This window comes from Limanda limanda, chromosome 5, assembly GCF_963576545.1.
Source record: "Limanda limanda chromosome 5, fLimLim1.1, whole genome shotgun sequence".
Taxonomy (NCBI): Eukaryota; Metazoa; Chordata; class Actinopteri; order Pleuronectiformes; family Pleuronectidae; genus Limanda; species Limanda limanda.
The window spans coordinates 29890006-29913490 of record NC_083640.1 but is presented as its reverse complement, the minus strand read 5'-3'; the positions used below and the strand labels follow the sequence as shown (position 1 = coordinate 29913490).

The 23485-nt window shown below is 37.9% G+C and overlaps 1 protein-coding gene across 1 annotated transcript; it reads left to right on the top strand.

Moving 5' to 3' along the window:
* The first annotated feature begins 8117 nt into the window (after positions 1–8117).
* LOC133001958 (nuclear receptor subfamily 5 group A member 2-like) lies at positions 8118–21619 on the top strand. The gene is made up of 7 exons (XM_061071681.1): positions 8118–8139; positions 10036–10154; positions 10401–10542; positions 11175–11830; positions 17989–18108; positions 19272–19419; positions 21372–21619. Exons 1-7 carry the CDS (start codon positions 8118–8120, stop codon positions 21617–21619), a joined length of 1455 nt encoding a protein of 484 aa, XP_060927664.1.
* The last annotated feature ends 1866 nt before the right edge of the window (positions 21620–23485 follow it).

The window sequence follows — 23485 nt, the reverse complement described above, 5'->3', positions numbered from 1 at the left end:
TTTGTCTATCATTTTTAAGAGCTTGACCTTCTATGTGAATTGCACTTGAGATAATGTATATTATGAGTTGGTGCTACACAAATGTTATTTGTATAGCCCATATTCAATTCGAATCAATAAATTGAAATTAATTGAATTGAATTGAATATGGGCTTTACAAATAACATTTTATTGATGTATGTATTGGATTCATGTAGCACCGACCACCTGCACTGATCCTGTCACGCTTCCCCAACACCATTAATGAAGCTGACTCACACGAGATTACCGATTCTATATCTGCCTGGGCTACTTTGGTGGTGCTGCCCTAATCTACATGTCTAACTTCGAAAACTAATATCACTTTTAAATATTTCCATTTGCATCATATATAACTTGGATTGACCATGGCAACAGATTCCAACTAGACAACCATGTTACTCATTCTGATATAATTCTCATTAAAGCTGACTTTAGTATTTACCCAAATAAGGCTTGTGGTACTTTAAGTCAGACATGTTATGCCACATATGAGACAATTTGATCCGACATATGAGACAATTCATTAATAGAAAAAGCAACTCTGATATGAACAATTCTAATGATAGAAATGTTTTCTGTGATTCTGATCCCTTTTGCCTATCAGGTCATGGTCAGGTTAAAGGAAACAAACACATAGCTGATGCATTTCATTATTGACAAGCATCATGGCAGAGATAGAGTGAAGTAGATGCATAATGTTGCACTTTCCAAGAAAAGTTTCCAAACAATGAAGAAAAGACAGACTTCCTAGTGTGAGGGGACGTGCTGGCAGTAATAAAACAGGCAAATCTCAGCATCATTATAGCTGGAAACATGCAGCTAAACTGTACAAGTTACAAGGACAAATGCTCTTGAAGTTAATACTACTTGATTTTATGCACTCTCCAAAGCATCAGAGGTGTTCAGGTGTTCAGGTCCAATCAGCTTACTGCTTATTGTCACATTGAATTTACTGATGATGAGCATCATACCAATCTGGGGTCTTTGGGATGGACAGGAACATGAACAAGCACTTTGACCCAACATCACACAACATGGTTTGTCCTCACAGATGCTCTTCAAATTTATTTGTAAAGCCCATATTCACAAATCACAATATGTTTCATAAGGCTTTAACACGGTGTGACATCCTCTGCCCTTAACCCTCAACAAGAGTAAGGAAAAACTACTAAAAACTCTTTTAAAAGGGGAGAAAGAACATATAAACCTTTGAGAGAGCCACATGTGTGGATCCCTCTCCCAGGTTTTAGAAGCATTGATAAGCTGTAACTGAATGGGAAAAAATCCTAACTGCAAATTTGAGGATTTAATTGAGATTTTGAGATATGGGTGTAATGTGTAAAAGTTTACACATAGTTTTTATTTATGTCATTTTAGATTGTCTCAAATTGCAGGTAGTTGTATTTATGTGTGAGGGGCTCTAATGGGAAATTTGCGTTTTTCTGATAATATTAATTTCTTAACTAATTGTTTGATCGGGATTCTTTTTATGGAGGACAGTATCATATTAATAAGTGGCTACTATCATTATTGTTAAATTGTTTGCATTCTGCAGATGATAAATGGGCTAAAGTTGTTGTTCGGTGACGAAAAGTAAAAAAATATAGACACATAGTGTCAGTCAGTGAGTGATTACAATGTACCAGCAGGGGGCATGAGTCAATCAAGTCAATGGCCATGATTTATTGTTGATCTTCAATCAATCCACCCCTCAGTGCAGTGCTTATGAAGGTCAGTTGATAGACTGAATTAATTTCTTGAGAAAAATGTAAAAAGTCATTGTGTGTTATAGGGATCAGATATATTAGGGTTATTTTAGTTTTGACCTTGTAGGATGACACTAAGGAAACCCCCTGCCATGTCTGCTTTCTGTCAGTGCTATTGTGGTTGTTCTATTTAATTTCCCTTTTCTAAGTGGTTTGTTGTGGTTGTGCCCTGGCTTGGTCAAGGACAGACATGAGGACACAGAATGCCGGCTGTTTAGCACAAAATCTCACTTAATTATTTTTTTTATGATTGTGAAAACCAAATCCCTGGAACTCTCACCTGTTCACACCGCCCTTTAACAAATTGTGTAATCTATACCACAGAGGTGTCGTATAGATTAAACAATTTGTTTAAGATGGTGACTGTGTATCCTTGGTAAAAGACAGACTACTCTTGACGATTTTAAAATATTTTAATTGCTCATTCAAATTATGATATCTGTGGTATTTTATAATTTTCATAATTATATGAGTTGACCAATATGTATGATTATTGATGTCAAAGTAATGGAGTATGACAAAACATAGACAAACACATTTAAACTTAATTTAATATTTATGTCAATATATGACATTGCACAGGTTTTAATGTAAGTCCCATGTTTAAATACAATAAAACCCTTAAATGGGATTGATTGATTTTCTTCAATGCTGTTTCACTGAAATAGTTTCAGATGCCAGCCCGGGTCATTTAACAACATTTTACTGTTTTAAGCCTTGATTCTTCCTAAACCCTAGTCAAGTAGACCTAATGCTTAAAGCATCATGAAATGGTAAATGGTCTGCATTTATAAGGCACTTTTCTAATCTTGATGCACTTTACAGTGCAGTTTCTGCCATTCACCCATTCATTCACCCATTCATACAGTGCAGAACTTTCTCTTTGAGAAGTGGGGAACGTGGAATGGGGAGACCATCTGGTTAGTGGACAACCTCCCCCCCCTCAGCCACAGCCACTCATCTATTTGTACATAGGTTGATGTCATATTCAGCTTTTTTGCTTTAAGGCAAAAATTGCAGAACCGCTTACAAAGAAGGGACATAAATCGCTCGATGCTAATGAAGCAGACTTGCTTGCTTGAGTCTGCAAACATTATTTTTCTAATTAACACACAATTCTGTCCTTCCATGTTTAGAGCAAATTAATGTAACCCTTTTAAATTTCAAATCAAGCATTATAAATTGTTCTTTATTAGATAGATACATTTCTCTAATTACCTCACATATATTGCCAGAACTAAATTAAAATATTTGTTTCCTTTCCACAGTGGAATACAGTTACAAAGTTAGTCGTAGGAGTTTTCTCTAATGCCAGCTATGGAGCAATGTTTTGGCTCCCTGTCTTTTTGTATTGTGCAGGTACACAAGAAAAAAACTCATTGAGCTGTGCGAGCATGTCCGAAACACTGTTCACCTGCTGCCATTGGTTTCGCAACAATCCATAGTAAACAGTAGGTGGCAGAAAAGTGCCAACAAACATAAATCTATCAAACAAGGCAAGTAAGAAGACCAGGTACTAAATATGGGTATGAGCATTGCCTAATGAAATTTAACATTCATCATATTGTGGCCAACAATATTTTACTCTAGGTTTTATAAATCATAGTTATACTTTATTTTTAGCTTTTGTGTCAAGTCAAGTAAAAGACATGTCAATGACATTAATATGTACATAATATGTAAAGAAAATAGAGCTGCTTTATACAGCTGCGTTTCTGTGGTGCCCAGAGTAATTCATTCATTCCTTTTTCCTTTTGAGAAAGAAACCTTTTTTTTATTTTCTGAAACCCATGGAAGGTTGAGGAGTGGCAGAGTGGTTTATTCAAAAACAACTCTATGGGGGATGTGATCTGAACATGAACAGTATGCATATTCTGTTCTTCAGATAGTGTTTATACACTGAGACTTATTCTCTGGGTGGACATAAATGAAATCTGAGGATCTTTTATTAATTATTAGTGCAATTAGTGTACTAATAACTAGTGCAATTATTAAAACAACCTTTGCAAATACAGAATAGTATTGGATATACTGTATGAAGAGATATTATAATTATTTCAGGGGTAAGGGGTGCAGTGTAAGTTGAGCTGTCAGAAACGTTGTGTGGAAAAGATGAAAATATTGGGAGGTTGGTTACTAAGATTTTTAAGATCATCATCTCAACCAGATGTAAATCCTTTCATATTGTCAGCAGATATGAGTCCAGCAAAACCTAAAATAATGTGCAAGGCTGAAAAGAGCTAAAGAGTTGTTCTTTATGATATCTGCACTATCAACCATTTGAAATCATACCATGCTTTTTGTCTCAGAGGGATTCAGTGTAGTACCATACAACAGTTATCACCACATGAATATTTCTGCCCTTACAGAATCTATTTTCACTTATCTGACATTGTGCTGGAAGCTGTATTGCCCTTCAGAGTAAATAAGTGTGATATTCAATTGGTGGTTTCAATAGATTTTTTTTTATTTAGCAGGAAACCAGCACATGTAACATTGCTGCATTTGTGACAGAAGAGAAGAAGGCAGCTGATCAACACGGAATCAACAAGCTCACAATCTGAAATCTTACAAATTATCTTTGAATTCTGTGTACAACATAGAAGTTCATGCTTCTGTAGCTTTCACCCAGAGTGATTGCAGGGCTATCTCCTTTTATCAATAAAGATCCTGCCATCTCGGCAGAAAATGGTTTTGGGTGGGAGGGCACAAAATGAACAAAATATAAAGGATGAAGTCAAAACACAAGCCAGTTCTAGTCCTTCCCCTTTATTTATTGTACAAATATATCTGGGAGACAGAGACAGAGCTTGTCTGATGCTGGGGCTCCGCTGACCTGTAGCCACAGCACACTTGCAAAACAAAATCGGGCCAGAGAAAAAACAGCAGATAGGCCATATTTCTTGGCCCCAGTGACAGAAGGCCCGACTCAGTGGGGGCCCCCTCCCCCAGCCAACCTAGCTTGTTTTCTGGTCTGTGCTCCCTAATAGTTGGATGAGCATATATAGGCTAATCGAGGACCTTGCTATGACTCTGGGAGGTCAGGGGTGAAACTGATTGATAGATAGAACCTATCTCCCTGTGTGCACCTTCTGCTGAGCAAACAGTCTAATGACTCAGATGTGCTGTGCAAGTTTTTCAGCTTAGAAAGGGAAAGGCCATGAGTTCACTCTGCTTGATATTCTTAGCATTAAGCTGCTGTAAACTTTCTGCAACTACTATCATTTACTACAAAAATTACCATGAAAAGATATGAACTAGGAAAAGAGGAGCCTTGGATGATCATTATTATTATTCAAATTTGCACTCAACTTTTTCCCCACTTGTGACTTCCTGCTCAGGGATTCACATCTGCATTTTAAATTGATTTATATTGTCATCAATAAAAGTTAGAGATCAAATGTAGAGTCAGGATCTTTCTTTACCTAGCTTTATATATATATAGAGAGAGATATATTTAGATATATCTATATATGTATATAAAGATAGATGTTTCCTTGATTACAGTTAATAAGGCTACATGCCTCTTACATAGCTGACAAAAGCTGAAACATAACAGAATCATGTTTCGCACCATATTTAAAGATTTTACATTTGCATTTGTTACTATACAAATATACATTATATATTATTATTCACTTGAGTTAGTGTGCACTCAGTTGGTGTTGTGTTAATCTGTTTTGTCTACACCAATAATAAACACAATTCCGTGTATGATGCAAACCATTTCAGCTGCAACACGAATTATATTCTCCACAAAGATCATGCAGTTCAGTCAACACCTGAAACAGTTTCAGATGTACATATCAAGGCTGACTGGCGCTTTTTTCACCATACTGCATGTACATTTAATGAGCTCAAACATCATACATTATCAACATGATCATCACCAAAGTGGGCCTTTAAATAGATATACGCACTCTACATATGGCAGATTTTTTCATAAACATCTCTGTATTATTTCTTGAGAAATTCGTAAAAATGTCAATGTTATAGAGAATTTAAAAAAAAAATCCTGATTAAAAACAGATAGATAAATAACGATACAAATATTGGTGGAGATAATAAAAAGGGACCATCAGAACCTCAATGAAGGGAGATTTCTTGCAGGGCTGTTTGAATTTAGAATTTAGAAATTTCCAGGGGTTCATTATAGATGGTATAGAAGAATCATCTGTAGAATCTTTATGGATTATATAATTCTCCAACTTTGTGATTTGTTGTCCCAGGGTCACCAATGGGGTGCAACAATTCAAATTATACATAAATCACTTTGTGTTTTATTGTCGTTTTGCTTTGCCTGTAAACATCCGGACATTTGACACTTGACTAATTGTCTTCACACAACACCTCAGTGCCATGAACTTACCTTCCCCATCATCAAGGGCAGCGGTTCGCTCCCAGTCTTCTCCATCTGCATGCCCAAGTGCCTTTGGGCAAGATACTGAAGCCTGAATTGCCACTAATAGAATGAGTGCTGCCCATAGATGCACTGTATGAATGTGTGTTTGAATGGGTTAAATGGCAATAAACTGTACTGCAAAGCGGTTTGAGTGGTCATCAAGACTAAATACAGACCATTTTACGGTCAGTTTCCTCCAAACTCTTCAGATTCACTGTCAAGCAGACAAGCAATCTGAGTGGAAGTCAGGGTGCTGTCTACCAACTGTCAATCCATCCCCTAACATTAACAAATTAACAAAGCAGCTTATTTTACCATAAATTCTGCTGATATGTCTTTATCCTCCCACTGGTAATTTGACATCTTCAAACTATATCCACTATGTTGGTATGAGAGTTTGTTGAGCAATTTGTTCTCCAAAATCTGCTCTTAGAATAACAACCAGGATTAACCCCTGTGTGAGTGATTGAAGACATACAAATGATTTAGACTTGCTCACGAAAGATGTGATAATAGCGACATTTGATTGCGATATTGCTTATGAAAGATATATGTGTCCAGGTTAATTAGTAAACTGTATTTTAAGAATGCTAAATGAACAGTTATAGGACTCTGTCTCCTCAAGGACAGTCAGTGGTCTGAAAAGTTTTACAGAGGGTGACCATCAGGAAGAGATGTGTGTAGCAAGAGAACCCGTCACTGTATGGCAGAGCCTGAACCCATCTAACAGTCCAGAAAGGGATGGTAATCAATTTCTGCAAATGGATATGGGCTTTGTATTAACGTCAGTGTGGTTTGTGTTTCCTGTCTTTAAAACTGTATGACGGCCAACAGTTGAGGACCCTCAGCTTTGTCTCGCGTTTCCACACAATGACCCTCAGAATCCTGACGGATCCACAGCATCCACCCAATGCTTCCTGTGTCATCAGCTAACAATAGACAGTTTGACGTCTCACAGTGCTTACCAAGCAAAATGCTCTAACAGAGTCAATTGATATTAATGCCAACATGAGTTGGAACAACTGTGCATGCATGTATATGTGGAGATAAATATAGAAATATCCAGAATGAAACAGCCAACAATGAATTACAAGCCGGTTTAAAAATAACTGGACAATCATTAAATCTGTACGATTACTCTCCTAAAGCTATAGAAATGAAAGCTAATGAAATGGCAAATACCTAATTAGTCTAATATAAAACTAATAAATGCACTAATAAATACAACTCATTATAACATATACTAATCAATAGTGCCACATTATATTTACTATTATTATTATTATGTTTATTATTATTATTATGATTATTATGATTATCAGTAGTATTAGTATTGTTGATGTAACCGTACAACAGTAATCATGTCAGAATAGAGATTTTGAGAATTTGAGTGTTTTATAATCTGTTGGTTCGTGTATGTATTCAAAAGTTCCCTCTGGAAAGTCTCTTCTGCATCAAAAGTAAATTTAAGAACATAAATAATTGAATAAATGTGTAAAAATATTCTCTGTTACTATGTGAAAGCTGCTCTTTTGCAGGTTTTTTTGCTAAACAAAATGAGATGATCGAGCCGTGTGTGCAGAAGGTGTGACTCCTCATCAGCACCGCTCTGCTCCTCTGTCCGCAGGCATTCTCACTGGGGAGGCAGCGAGCGTCCGTCACGTGACTCAGTGTCCACCAATAGCAGCTCGCTAGCCCAACTTTACTGATAAGGGATGCACAGTAAAGAGCGAGCGGACAGAAGGAGTTTCACTCTGAGCTGCAGGTGTGGCCTCACTGGTTCTTAAAGCAGTGTTAAAGTAGACAGTGTCCATCCGGATTTGCGTCCTTTTTGATTTTGCTCTGCTCAGCAGCCAATGTGAGGCTGCAGCTACTCCTCCATCAGCTTTTACTCATCAGACAATCACCACTGACTGGCTGCGGTTCAGATGTTGGGAGACAAGGCTCACGGTAAGGCTCTCCTCTGTCATCAGTCTGTGTCTTTATTATAGCCTGCAGGTATATGTTGAAATGCTGTGACCTAAACCTGCACAAAGTCAATCCTCAGCATCACAGATCCACAGCATGTTGTCTCATTAAGACACATGATAAGTTGTCTGACAGGCAAATACAGCAATGTCTTTATTTGACAAAACCGATAAATGTGTGCTTCCCCTTTTATTAAACGACAGTGGAAATTAAAACAATCCAAGTAGGTCAATTTAAAAACTAAAATAAAACGAGACCAACAATAGTGAAATTAAGTAAACATTTAGAAAAAAAGCACGAAGAATAATAAAGAATAAAATAGGCATTTTGACAATAATTATTTGCTAAGTTGTTCAATTTCTAGCGTTACAATTCTGTCGAAAATATAATCTTTATAGTCTGATATAACGACCTATTTTAATGTATTAATGATTTTGGCATGTCAAACAACGAGCGTACATAATAATAATAATAATAATAATAATAATAATAATAATAATAATAATAATAATAATAATAATAATAATAATAATAATAATAACAAAACAACAAAGTAACTTATATTCATTTGATTTGTTTCATCCAAACGTCGCGCGGCAACTCTCTTACATCCTCCGACTCTCCGCGTGTCCTCTGGACCGTTTCACTGGACGCGGTTTCTCGGTTTCATGGCCTCCACGTCAGCCCTGATTCCTCACACCGTCCCCGTTCATCACCGCGACTGCTTCTGCCTCAACGTGGCTGCTCAACGGCCGCAGACCAACCGGCTGTTCGATTCCTCACGGCGGCCGTGCAGTGTTCAACCGCTCCGTCTACGGGCGAATTATTCTGTGAACTCACTGATGAAGCTTCCTCATGTCCGCTGGCAGGTAGATGATTTCAACCTCGAATAAAAAACACACACGGTGGGAAATAAAAGTCATGTGCGTGTTGATGGGGTGGATTAATTCAAATTCACAGAGTTCACATTTTACGTTGAGGAATAGTTTGTATCGTATGTTATTATGTCATAAATTCACAGTGAAAAGAAAGTGCATGGAGAGCCGGGGTCTTAAAATTCACGTTTCGGTGCATTTAACTGTTATTTAAAAATAATAATACATACATATAGCGCTAAATCACAACAGTCATTATAGCTGTGAACAGTCATTATAGCTGTGAAAAGCGAGGACATTTATATATAAATATATATAGGTAATTAGGTATACTATTAAATCATGTCTCAGTATTTCCGAGATTCGTTAACCAACGTTTTTTTTATACATATTCTACATCAACATGGATCAATTCAATAAATTGACTGTCCTATAAATATGAATTCATGTCTCAAATTCAAGTTAACATTTTTTTGGGGGCAAAAGAGCTTTAATAAAGAATGCAGAACAATATCTGTTCTAAAATAACCAGTAGGCTATTATGTATAATATACATACCTATTATTCAGCTCAAAATGCGACCAAAATAGATTTTTATTAAATAATTGGGGTATTTTCAAATAAATTGTGTTAATATAGCCTTATAGCTCTATAAATGTATGATAACATTTCTTAAAATGTGAAAAAACAACAATTCGGCCATGCTGATTAACAAGAACAATATTATTTATTTCACAGGGATAACAACAACAAACATAGGCAAATTTGAATACAAATATTATGGTTTATTTTATTTAAGAAATATAACATGTTTCAAAGTGCCAGAAATCTGAAAAACTATTAAATCAAATCGTCTTATTCTTACTAGACTATTGTAAAAATAAAGGAGGACACACTTTTTATTTTCTGTTATTAATCGTCGAGAGAAAATGTGGATGTTTCAACAGTGCGCTAACTTGTCCTGGGTGTGTGTGTGTTTGTATTTGTGTGTTTGGGTGTGAAGGTGTAACTTTGAAGGTTATGGAATACACATATGATGATGACCTTGAGGAGCTGTGTCCTGTGTGTGGAGACAAAGTGTCTGGATACCACTACGGTCTGCTCACCTGTGAGAGCTGCAAGGTAAAGATGCAGAAAAACACACAAAAAAACATTCAAACAATAGACCAAAGCTTTTTATTTCTATTTCTCGTATCCTAAAATATCGAACACTGCTATATCCTGGTGTGTATATGAATTAATATATTATAATATGTAGCCTCAGATATAGACCTAAAAACTTTATCCTCAGCGGATTAAATAATGTCGTTTTATTTTGAAGACACAAGTTTGGATGATTAAAAACTCCATGTGTGGTGCGTGTTTCAGGGCTTCTTTAAGAGAACGGTGCAGAATAACAAAAGGTACACATGTGCGGAAAACCAGGAGTGTAAAATAGACAAGACCCAGAGGAAGAGATGTCCTTTCTGTCGCTTCCAGAAATGCCTCAACGTCGGGATGCGGCTAGAAGGTAAACCTCACTTTGCACAGCCCAAATTTAAATGGATCCGATCTGCGGTCAACATTTATTCGGGGGTCAATGAGTTATTACTTGGGAGGGGAAAATGTAGAGACTTAAATTGTTACACATTCATTATTGCAGTTTACACGGTATAATTATAATAATAATTCCACAAACTAGCTGTTCTTATTTTTTTTCATCATTTTTTCTGAAGAAAACACAGATAAATATTTTGTTTGGTGCTGGTGGCTCTCTTGTTTCATATGCACATGGGATGAGATTAATTCCCAGACAGCAATGCAGGAAAGCACCTGCTTCCGTAGCAGAAAAAGGACACATTCTTGACTTACTGATAAAACCCCGGAGACTCCCCTGTTTTAAATCAAAAGCTCTATTTAGGCTGCAAGAAGGAGTGGAGCTGCACAGACTCTGGGGATTCTTCTCAGCCCTAAAAAGGGAAGCAAAAATGACCAACATGTCTGTTATTTACTCTGTATGAATAGTTTTTTGCCGAAATGCAGCTCATGGTCTATGAGTACAGAGTCTGAGTTCAGTTCATTGGGATGGCAGTGGAACAGAATTCAGTAGAGTTGGTGTTTTAATAGTAAATCTGTTTTTGCCTCTTGTCCCTTGTATGACAGCGGTGCGAGCAGACCGCATGCGTGGGGGGAGGAATAAATTTGGCCCCATGTACAAGAGAGACAGGGCCTTGAAGCAACAGAAGAAGGCTTTGATACGATCCACTGGGTTCAAGCTGGAGAGCGCAGCTCCTCCACCAGCCTCTCCGCTGCAGACTGACTATGGCTTCACCGGCACCCTGCACACGCTGCCCACCATTTCCAAAAATTTGCTCCCCTCCACCCCAAGCTCTATCACCCCGACAGACTACGAGGCCAACCTCTATGGACCCCCATCCTTAGGCATGGCCATGCAGTCCCACATGCCGATCACTAGCCAGTACCAGTACACAGCCTTCCCTGGCAGGGCAATTAAAGCTGAGTGTCCTGACTACACCAGCTCACCTGAGTCTCTGACAGGATATCCCTACCCAGACATGTACCCCTCAGCCTCGCCACAGCCGCCCAGCCTGCCACCACTGGTGCTGGAGCTGCTGCGCTGTGATCCAGATGAACTGGTGGTGCAAAATAAGATTGTGACTCATCTGCAGCAGGAGCAGAGTGGCCGGGGCCGGCTGGACAAGCCCAGCACCTTCAGTCTAATGTGTCGCATGGCAGACCAGACTCTCTTCTCAATAGTGGAGTGGGCTCGAAGCTGCATCTTCTTCAAGGAGCTCAGGGTGAGTACCAAGCCCCATCCTCATGTTCACACTGTCACACATGTCTACTCTGAACAGTTCAAAGGTCACATTTTACAGCTGCACTCCAGATTTGATTTTATGTTAAACTCCAGCCTTTGAACGGGACAGTCTAAAATCTCATGCTGAATTCTAACTTAGTAATATATGTCATCTATGCTGTTTTTCACAAAAAGAGGTGAGATAAATACTACAAATACCATAAATGATATGTTCCATATACCAAAGCGAAAAACATTTTTCTTTAGATTTTTTTCTTTCTGTTTTTAATTTGTACTTTTTCCATTTCCTCCATCAATGACTGGGATTTTCAGTTATAAAATTCACATTTCTAAAAATCAGAAATCAGAAAACAAAACCTCACCATCCATGAATGCCACATTATATTTCCTATCTTTATCAAATTAATGTCTGTATCAAATCTGAAGTTAGTGGGAAAACTCTGATGTATGTCTCTGTTTTTAGGAATTCTGAAATATAAACTTAAATTTTACAATCACAAAGACAAGAAGCCACAGGAGTCCACTTTCAAACAGACAGAAAGTAAAGAACTCTTCTCACAATGGCCCTGTCGTTTAAACATATTAAAAAATTCTTCATATGATCATTGATGAATCTAGCATGCCTAAAACATGTGAGGATATTAAGGAACAGCTAAGATATGTTGATGATCATTTCCAGCAGTTTTTGAATAGATGATCGGTTTGCTAGTGCAGATGCATCGAAAAAGTCAATCCCATTGATAATTACAAGCGTTAGCAAGGACATGTCACGTTACTTTTCTCTTTCTTAATGTAGTTTTCCTATTTTCTATTTGTCCCTTTTTGTCTTACAATTCAATGTGTTATTTAACAAAATAGGAACGCGGTTGCATAACATTTGCTTTGCTCTCAGAAATCAGAGGGAAAAGGGTGTTTTACGATCAGCTGGCTTGTATTGGATCTGAGGCAATAGAGTTTACAGCCTTATATTCATTGTCAGTATAACTGCCTGAAGCCCACGTTAGGCAACAGTGGATTTTTATACGTTGTGAAAATACACTTCAGTTCTTGCCAAGAGGGGCTTCATGCCTCATTGTATAATGACTGGAGATCACACAGGTAAAAAAAAAGCATGGAATGTATGAGTATACAAGATTTTAACTAAAACGTGTAAAACATGCACAAGCATGAGCCGCTGGAGGTAAAAGCCCGTAGTTGGTTGATTTTGCTTTGCAGGGACAGAAGCAATAGCTTCATGAAATTACTGTAACACATTATTCACTTACATCACATCTTTACACACGTACTCTATACGTGCTCTATCTCGGTGATTTGCGCTGGTTTTCCATATTAACGCATATGCACAAACAATAATGTTCAACACTGACATAAAAAAAAACTTCTCTATTTTGATCTATTTATTATTCAACTGTAGCTTGATGTGTGATCTGTCTCATCATGATGCTGGAGTCTTTTTGTCATGTCATGCATTTTGATTATAACACAAAAACTACACACGCACGCATGCACACACACACACACACACAGACACACACACACGCACGCATGCACACACACACACACACACACACGCACACACACACACACACACACACACACACACACACACACACACACGCACACACACACGCACACACACACACACACACACACACACACACACACGCACACACACACCTCTGAGGATAATTACATCAGTGTCCCAGTCCATCATCTCCAGCACTGATTGTCTTTGTGAGCTGCTCCAGACACACTATAACACACTGTAACACAAACATGTATATAATTTACTGTCACAGTCAAACTTGACATGTCATGCTGTAGAAATCAATAGTGTTGTTGCAGTTAAATAGTTTACTGTATGGCTGAATACACCCACTGATTAAAGTAAAAATGCAAAATATAGGATCAGAATTATTTTCTGGCAAATCATACTTAATACACAACAATGAGGAGAGTTGAGGCCATTAGCCAGTTTTTGGATCTGATGTAATACTCTGTATTTCAATTTAATATATTATAAACACATATGTGAGACAGTCCCCTGGTCACTAAGTGAATCATTTACATGAACTAATTTTAACCATATTTTGCCAGGGCTATTAACACAAGAGTTGTCTGTTGTGTTTGACATCACCTAGCAAAGTAGAAGTAAGCAGATCTGGATGAACAGAGCTGGGTCTTTGTCTAGTTTCTCTGTGATTATATTCTGCAGATGCATCTTTGTGTAGACAGCAGCATGGCTTCCTGTAAAAAGGCACTATAGCCATGCATACATGCATGCAATCAGTCATGTTTAGGGATGGTAACAGATGATGAGGTCATTAAAAATGCAGTAACACAGGTTGGTTGTTCAAGGTACATGTTATATACAAATGTGATAGATGGATGTTTCAGATTCTGGAAACATATCAGTAGAGATGCAAATGGAAATATGTCGTATGAAAAGGACTAAATATGAGGGTTGAGAATGTCAGGAAGGATTTGATTGTTTTATGCCATCTTCGTCTCAGAAACAAAGACCACATTGTGTTGAAGGTGTGACTTGTTGTATCCTCTCAGACTAACAACAACGTTTCTTTCCATAAGTGATAAAGGAGAGAAGCACAGAAGCTGCTCTTATGTCATCACCGTGGAGTAGACAAGAAAATGTCTTAACATATTACAATTGAATCCTCCCTTTTTTTTTTTGTACATATGTTTTCAAATCTTATATAGGACTATTGATTAACATTTTCTGTCAGAAACACCTGCGGCAATGCGCAATGGGATACCTGTTTCACATTTTTGTTGCAAACTGCAGACTTGCTCACATATTCATTCATGTTTTACGCCTTTTGTCGCACTCAAGTAGCTACAAACTTGTCCTATATTAAATCAAGACCATCATCCTTTGCTTCCTCCTGCTGATGTCGAACCACAGTCCAGCTGCTGTGACATTGTTTGCAGAAGTGGCTAGACTAAATGAAGTCATTTTAGGAAAAGCACTTTGAACCTCGGCAGAGACGTTTATTTCAAAAGTTTCCCCATCTTGCTATTTCATGATTGTATAATATTATTTAATTATAATTTAATTTATATATTATATTTATATTAAAAAAAATTAAGAGATCTTTTGATTTGCATATATAATTAATTCTAGCAAATAAATGGACAAGGAGCAAAATGTGAAAAATGTTCACATCTGCATTTTAGCAGTCAGTAATATGATTCCCAGTAAAACGACTGTAAAGTTCGATTTTGCCTTCTCAGAGCTTCATACTTAATTCATCTGATGTGTTTCTGTTGACAGTCAGAGCAGTTTTACTTTCAGTGGACTGCCAGCATGGACAGAGAGAATAAAGCGGATCATTTTTTGCCAAGATAGCCTCCGGCAGAAAGAGCTGTTTCCCTGGGCTGGATTATTACATTCCATGTAGGCGATAACGGGGGAATGTCAGCTCACCACTGCAGCTCTGTGCTGCTCTCGTCTACATTGTTGCTGAGGACGTGCACATACTGATCATCATGAATATGCTGCTACTAGAGCAAGTGTAGTGACACAGTAACATGTCCAGGAAGAGCTCTGATCAAAAATGTAATGCAATAAAGATTTACTCTGAGCAACAAAGTTCTATACACAATTCTTAAAATTTGAGGAAGCCATTTTCAGAAAGACCTTAAGACCTTATAAGACACTAAATATGAATATTATCAAATATTCATATATTTGCTCTGTGTCTCTGTGTCACATTACAAATGTCAGTGAGGGATATTGTATACTCAATCTTTAAATGTTAAAATAATTTTTCCAGCATTGGATTTAATCTTTTTGCAGAACCATTCTCATATTGTGTCTGATGTTAACAGCACAGGTTTAAGTTTAATCCAGCTTTTTCATTTGCCAATAGTGTTGCTGTACAGTATCTGCTGCTACCTACTGAACATGGTTCTGCGTCCACTTCTTCACAGCTGCACTGCAGCACACTCTATTCACACATTATTCCCACTGACAAAACAGAAGACACTTGCATCGTCTAAACACATTTTACACCACTGCAAAACACATTCAACGACACATGTAGCCTCAACTCTTAATTCAGCAAAATAAAATGAATGGACCGACTTGAGGAGTGTGTGTGCGACACTGTCATCCCTCTTAAAGCAGGCTTAATCCAGACATGTTGGATTAATATTGCTCTTCCTGGTGTTGTAGTCAGGGTTTCTACATTACAGTTTGATAGTGTATTGCCAATATATATTTGTGCCAGTGCTGGCATTGCCAATCATTGACTGCCTGACTGCTGATTTGAAAAGCTCGTAACACCATTAGCCTCTCCTGCTCAAGATTACTTTCACTAACCACCAGGGAGATTTGAACTGTCAGTAACAGCCTTCAAAGGAACCATAATGTGAACATCTGCAGTTCATCTCTATGTCAAATTTACCCACTTTAAGCAAAGCACCAAGCACAGTAAGCCGGTCGAATCGGGCCAAGCACAGGGCATATGGAGGTATTGAAATCTTAGTGATTCTCTCTACATAAGATTCAACTAGCTGTGTTTGTTATCTTCAACATAAAACTGATAAAACTGCTGTTGTTTTCTGACCCAATGTTTTCTCAAAAATCTGAAATGGTCGTAAAATGATGTAGGAACTGCCAGGTCTCTTATTTTTCTGGTCAGTGTAGCAGCAATGTATAAGTGAAAAATATGCCAATAAAGATGGTAAATGGTCTGTATTTATAGAGCACTTTTCTATTCAGTCCAGGTTATTGCCATTCACCAATGCACACACACACATTCATTCAGTGCATCTATGGCAGCACTTTTTCTATGACGGGAAAGTATTAATATAGGGTCCAGTCATTCAGTAATTATTGATAATGTAATTAAAAAGAAATATAAATCAAAGGATTATTGGCGTTTGGTGGGTCAAATGTGGTCTATAGTCCATTTGTTCATTTAACATGGAAAAAATGAAAGAAAAATCATTGTACATTTTCAAACAAGGTTCTAAACAACTCCTGAAAAATATTTCATGAACAACGCATGACCCTATGTTTCACACATAGCTGATGATGTATGGTTTTATTTTCTGTGACAATCCTGGAGATTTGTACTTCATTGCTGTGAGATACAATGTGGCTCTCACAGGTAAACCATTATATATGACAGCTTTATAACCTGTTGGTGTATATCAGTGTAACCTAGTCCTTGGGGCAGGCAGTAACACTGACATAAAATAAAGCCCTTTTCCCCTGATTTTTTGGCTGCAGCTCAGTGTACAACTCCTCCTGAAGAGGAAGCGCAGGAGGTCGCTGAGACCTCTTACTTCCTTAACCCCTTCCTTTATCATTGTACAGCCAGGACCCCACCACTGCAGCAGTTCAGATGGGTTTGTGGCCAACAAGATTGGACCCTCCCCTCAACCACTGATATATAGTTTAATTCACATAGACAGTAATTCTGTCAGCTCCGTGTCAGACGAATGTGTGTTTGAGCCTATTAGCAGCTGCGGCTGGAAAATTACTGACTGCTGTGTCCTTCACTGTGTAGACAATATTGCACGTCCATCCCCCAGAGCAGAGCAGATGGAAGGTTAGGGAGAGGTGAACAGGTCTCAGACGATGCTCATAAATACACAACATAGGACACATTCACAGAAGAAACACACATACTGACATACACATACCACCAAGCATAATTTCATTTCTCTTCTCTTTTTTTCATCTCTGTTTCGGTCACATAATTTAGTGAGATTTGTCTGCAAGGCAACATACACTATTTTAAAATGTATACAGTGAAGAAGGAAAAGTCAGAGGCTTCCATAGACCATTTTATATGTTGTACAACAACACAAAATGGTAGAAAATACATTTGAAAAGGAGGTTATTGATTTCCTCCATCCAAGGTGAGTGTAGAATCTGTGAGAGGTATTAAGAGATGAATAATCCCAACTATTTACATGCCTGAAAGTATATCGATCAGGATTTTCAGTGTAACGTCAAAAAAAAAGAAGGAAAAGAAAAAGCCATGAGAGGTGAATGTATGAACAGAATTAACCTCAGATTGTAGACGTGCCATAATAAGAAGAAATATTTTACTCTGCTCTCTTGGTTCATCTGCCTCTTCTCTCCATCCATCTGTCTGTTCGAAGGTGGGAGATCAAATGAAGCTGCTCCATAACTGCTGGTCGGAACTCCTGGTGCTGGATCACATTTTCAGACAAGTGCAACATGGAAAGGAAGACAGTATCCTGCTGGTGACCGGCCAGGAGGTAACAACTCCCACCTATAACTTCCCCTCAACACAATGCACAGTCTGCTTCATTCACTAACACCTCAGCTGAATCAAAACAAGGGCTTGTTTCCAAATCTTCTAACTGCAGTCCCAGTGTCTATTGTTTTTGTTTGATCTATAAAAGGAGCAGGTTTAGCAGTACTGATATTTTAAAATATTTTATACAAAGGCCACTGATCCATATTTACAGTGCAAAATATCTTTAAATTTGTCCGGTTAAAGACAACATGTAGATGTGTAATGAAACAAATGAAAGTAAAAACATTTGACCTGTTCAGAACCACATGATGAAACACCATATATCAGAATGTGGGTCTTGAGCTGTGGCTGCCTCTAAAAAGCTGATAAAATGGGTCAGAAACTATTTTTTTTCCTGGAGCAGCATTTAATCATGTGAGGTTTGTCATAATTTAAAGTTATATAAGATATCATTGAAGGGTTACTTCGAGGAGATTTTGCCTAATTGACACAACGATATGTACAAGTCAGCACTGAGAGCTTAGATTTTGCTAATTTAATTAATTAGTGTAGGAATATGCAACATTAGAGTACATGATCACCTGACATGAAACGAATCTTAACAATCATCATCTTTATGTTGCACATTCCTAAATGACCACACAGCACATATTGAAAAGAGGGTGGAATGAATAAAAGGGTGAAAAATATTAGCAATCATCATTTATTGTCTGATGTCAGCTGAATTATAACATTTATTCAATAATAAATAATGAATTTAAACAATATCGATTTTGTGTTGTTTTTCTGTGTTTCGAACACAGAATATCCACATGCTTAATGTTGGAGTATATTCATGACTTTCCTCTATGACTGTTAATATGAATGTGAGCAGTTTAGTTGTGAAGTGAAGGGATACAGATCATTTTGCAATTATAGTTACCACAGTAGGTGGCTGAGGTCATGTTTTTTTGAACACATCTTATTCTCTATGTTGTTCCACTGATGTTAAGGGATAAAATCTGTTTTATTCTGTATGATTAAAATACAGAAGGAAAGAAAACATCACAAAAACTCTGCAAATGGGGATCAACTTTTAACACGCTTCACAAAAAAAAGAGTCTTTGCACTTAAGTCTCATGACTAAGTGCTTGGAAAATAACCAGTAGCCCGTGTTTGCAGGTGGAGCTGTCATCCATCCTGTCCCAAGCCGATGTTACTCTGTCCGGTTTGGTGCAGAGAGGTCAGGAGCTGGCGGCAAGGTTGCGGGTGCTGCAGGTTGACCGCAGAGAGATCGCCTGCCTGAAATTCCTCCTCTTGTTCAACCCCAGTGAGTCACCCTCATGTTTTTAATCCATCACTGTGATGGGATGAAGAGCCATGTTGTCATTTTATATCTTTCATAATATAAGATAATTTCAGGGTTGTCAGACTAAAAACATTCAAATAGGCTAAAAATAATTAATATTTCACGTACAGATTTTCCAATATTTATTGAGACTGATTCATCCTTGAATCAAAACAAAATGAGTTTTGAAAGTCGTGAGGTTATACAAGTGTACTTGTACTTGCAGAAGAATAGCCAGTTTTGATGCAAAAATCAATCATGTTGGTGGAGCTGACATATTGATGCTGTCTTTTGGCACTACTTGAATAGCAACAGTGACATTTTAATGGAAATCTGTCACCGCTGCAGCTTATCTGCAGTACCTATTTATCTATAAGGTTACAAGTATTTTCCAAACTGGCCTTTCTCCCTCCAATAAATTCACTTAATTAAATTTCTAGGGTTGACAAAAGCCGATATTAACAAAGACATCCTCCTCCATTGTCCACTAATGGCATTCAAAAGAAGCGTAATGGATGGCTCTATCATTCGATGGTAGGACCAACATTCATGTAGCGGCTTGTGCAGATGGAGAGAGCATAGATGCGGCTTGCCCAGATTCCCAGAAGTGTTTGCTGTTTAGCGCTGGCAAAGCGGGGAACAAAGAGCTTTTGAATGGTGAGAGCACTTGTCGTAGGCAGAAAGTATTTGCTGTCTTTGCCGGCAGCTTCTTTGCTTGCGCTCTCGCTCTCCCTCTCGCTCTCCCTCTCGCTCTCCCTCATGTTCAGAGTCAGGTTTGTTGGGGGTAATTTAATTGCCCTTAAGCAGTTTGAAAAGATGATTCAGAACATTGATTCAAAACATTTAATTACTGTCTGAAAGGATTCTCCAGGATGGGCTCAGCTGATGCTGAATGCCGGTCCACCCAAGGGCTTGGCTATTGTCTCATACGTACACAGAAACAAGAACACTAACACACAGCCACCCACACTCCACAAAGTGTGGATACAGCTTATATACACACACATATATATATAAGGTCTATCTATAATATACTGTATACATGCAACCCAGTAGCTAACATAAGTGAGTGTTTTTTATCAAACTTACTGGTTTCTTCTCTCTGTTATTCTGAAATAGCCTTTTAATATATATAGTAAGTGTTAAACTAACACACTGGAACAAATTAAAGGAATTTTGCTGAATCAAAATGGCAAACTCAATATTGGCACTAACTAATTGTCATCCAAATAAGTAAGCAAACAAATGTATATAACAAAAGAGGAATCTTCTAAAAAAGTGAACCTGAGGTCCACACAAGTCTCTTTTAGATTTCAATATTACACCGCATGGCAAGATACTGAATCCCAAATTGCCCCTGACAACTGCATCGGCAGTAATCGAAGCACAGCATATTCAATCAGTTCAATCAGTTGTCATGAAGATGGCTCCATCATTAAAATGTATATGAATCTCTATTCCCTGATGTGGTTGAAAGTTCCACAACATAAGTGAACCTCGAGATGAGATTATTTCATCAAATTACTATTTCCAAAGTTCAGGACAAACCTTTTCACAAAGGAAAGGAATTAGTGTAAACTGTAAAACTTTTTTATATATTTCAACAAAATCACATTATTAAAAGGCTTGATTTTCAGTTTATGGGAAGAATCATGTTCTTTATATGGGCCAAACTCTAAATTCAATTTAAAATGTGAATTCCAAATATGTATTACAGCAGGTTACTGGAAAAGCACAATAAAATGCACAAAACATACATAACATGACCTCCCCTTAATTACCTTTAAGTCCTGGAAAATGATCTTATTTAACATCTCCCTCAATGTACCTTCTGTTCATTATAGCTATATGTTGTATACTATCAGGGATTTATGGCTGCCTTAAGAAATCTAATAAAAATATTAAAGATGTTTTATGTATCATCGTGTGTGCAGATGTGAAGCTGCTGGAGAACCAGGCATTTGTGGAGGGTGTCCAGGAGCAGGTGAATGCGGCACTGCTGGAGTACACCCTGTCCATTTACCCTCAGTTCCAGGAGAAGTTCAGCCAACTGGTGATGCGGCTGCCAGAGCTGCGCTCCCTCAGCACGCAGGCCGAGGACTACCTGTGCTACATGCATCTGAGCGGAGAGGTGCCCTGCAACAACCTGCTCATTGAGATGCTGCATGCCAAACGAGCGTGAGTGTGAGGGATGTGCGCAGAAGGCTCCACCATCATGCGCTGTTTGTTTAAGTGAGTCTGAGTGTGAAAAAGAGAGTGTGAGAGAGGTGAACAAAATCTAAGGAGACACACAGGTTCGTACTGGATCATCTTAGTGAGTTGGGTTGAGTTGGAGAGGAGAAAATGTTCTTTTGAGTTTGGAGTTAAAAAGTTCCATCTGTACTCAAGGCAGTTTGGCTATTTTGAATGTTAATGTTTTTATATCCTTGAAAGCTCCATTGACGTGACCTTTGTAAACTGGATTTTCTTTCCTGTTTTCAAAAACCTAAAAATAAGATCTGCCTGTAGAGTTGCATTAAATTCTCTTTGACCAAATCCAATGGCACCAACAAGATATCCTACGTCCCACAGCTGCCCAGTAATACTGATAGGATGTTTATTGTGAGATTGGTTGCTGGGTGAGCTGATGTTCATCTGTCAGGCAACAAGATGGGACTATTTGTATGAAAACATCTGATGGTTTGGTAGCTAACGTGCACTTTTTGAGGCAGATTTTGTAGCCTTTTTTCAGCAATCCGATTTTAGGGTCTAAATTAATCTCTTATGATCTAAATGTCAGATGCGACCTTATGATACCAAGATCAGCAATGTTGTTCCCAGATTATTATTATTATTATTACTAGATTATTATTTAGATGCATACAGACTTCAGGGTTTTAAACACTGTGGTCTTGTCAGACTAGATTATAACTGCTTTTATCTCTGCATTTGTTCTTTTAGTCACCAACCTTACAAAAAAAACTAAAACGATGGGGTTCAGTATAGTTTTACTTGAATCTATTTCGATGTTAATAATTGGTATATCAAAGCCGGACATGTTAAGACAAATATAATTATTCATCAAACTCTGAAACAGAGAGGGAGAGGGACACAGGCAGAGAAAGGAAACGGTAAATAGAGAAACTGCACACAGTATACACTGTGCTTTGTGGGTGAAAAAATAAAAGGAAGTCAGAGCAGGGAGGGGAGGGAGAAAAGACACATCAGTGTGCTATTTGTAAGAAAGAGACGAATGAAAATGACAGCATTTTTCTAAAACAGAAAACGTGTGAAAGCAAAGGGAAGCATCTGTGAGTGTTTGCCCTTCAGCAAAGATGACACAGGGAGGGAAAAGATGCATCTGGCAACATTTGGTTTCAAGTTTTTTTTCAAAATGTAATTTATTTAGTCCATATCTCAAGAAAACAACAGGCCCTCAAAAAAGAAAGGTTACGTTTGTGTAACTTTTCAACACACTGACTCACAATGGACTGATCATTGGTGCTGTTACTGAGATGGTTGTTGGAGCACATAATGAAAAAGATGACATTTTCCCGTACATATACTTTCGGTAATTAATGCTAATGTGGTAATATTTCCTTGTTGTCATCAAATCTTCCCTGCCCTGTGTTTGACTCTCAGCCAAGTCTACTGGTTCCTGCTGAAGACATGAACCATTAGAAACTTGTAACTAATATATAGCTCCAATTTTAAAAAGCTCAGTCTTTTCCTGAAACAGCTGATCAAATGTAATTTGTCGGGCACTATTTGTAATTTCACTTTTCACTGTTGGCATTATAGTAAATGTTGACAGCAGCAACTCGCTGCATGTTAGCATTGAATTACAGTCATCTCTTTCTGCTTGGTCTCCAAACAACTGGGTCTGTACAAAGCAAAGGATGCTGGTTAACTTCAAGTTACTAAATCTCTTTGGTCAAGTTCAGGATTATGATTTAATACAAAGACGTTAAACATATCCCATCTCTCTCTTCTTCTTGACTTTCTCAATAATCAACCCAAGATCTGTCCCTGCAGCTGTGCTGTGAGAGGCCTAAACAGAACCACAGAG

Coding starts and splice junctions, on each gene's coding strand:
- LOC133001958 (XM_061071681.1), top strand. CDS start 8,118: ATGTTGGGAGACAAGGCTCACG. Junction 10,543..11,174: donor CGTCGGGATGCGGCTAGAAG/GTAAACCTCACT, acceptor CTTGTATGACAG/CGGTGCGAGCAGACCGCATG. Junction 18,109..19,271: donor TGCTGGTGACCGGCCAGGAG/GTAACAACTCCC, acceptor CCGTGTTTGCAG/GTGGAGCTGTCATCCATCCT.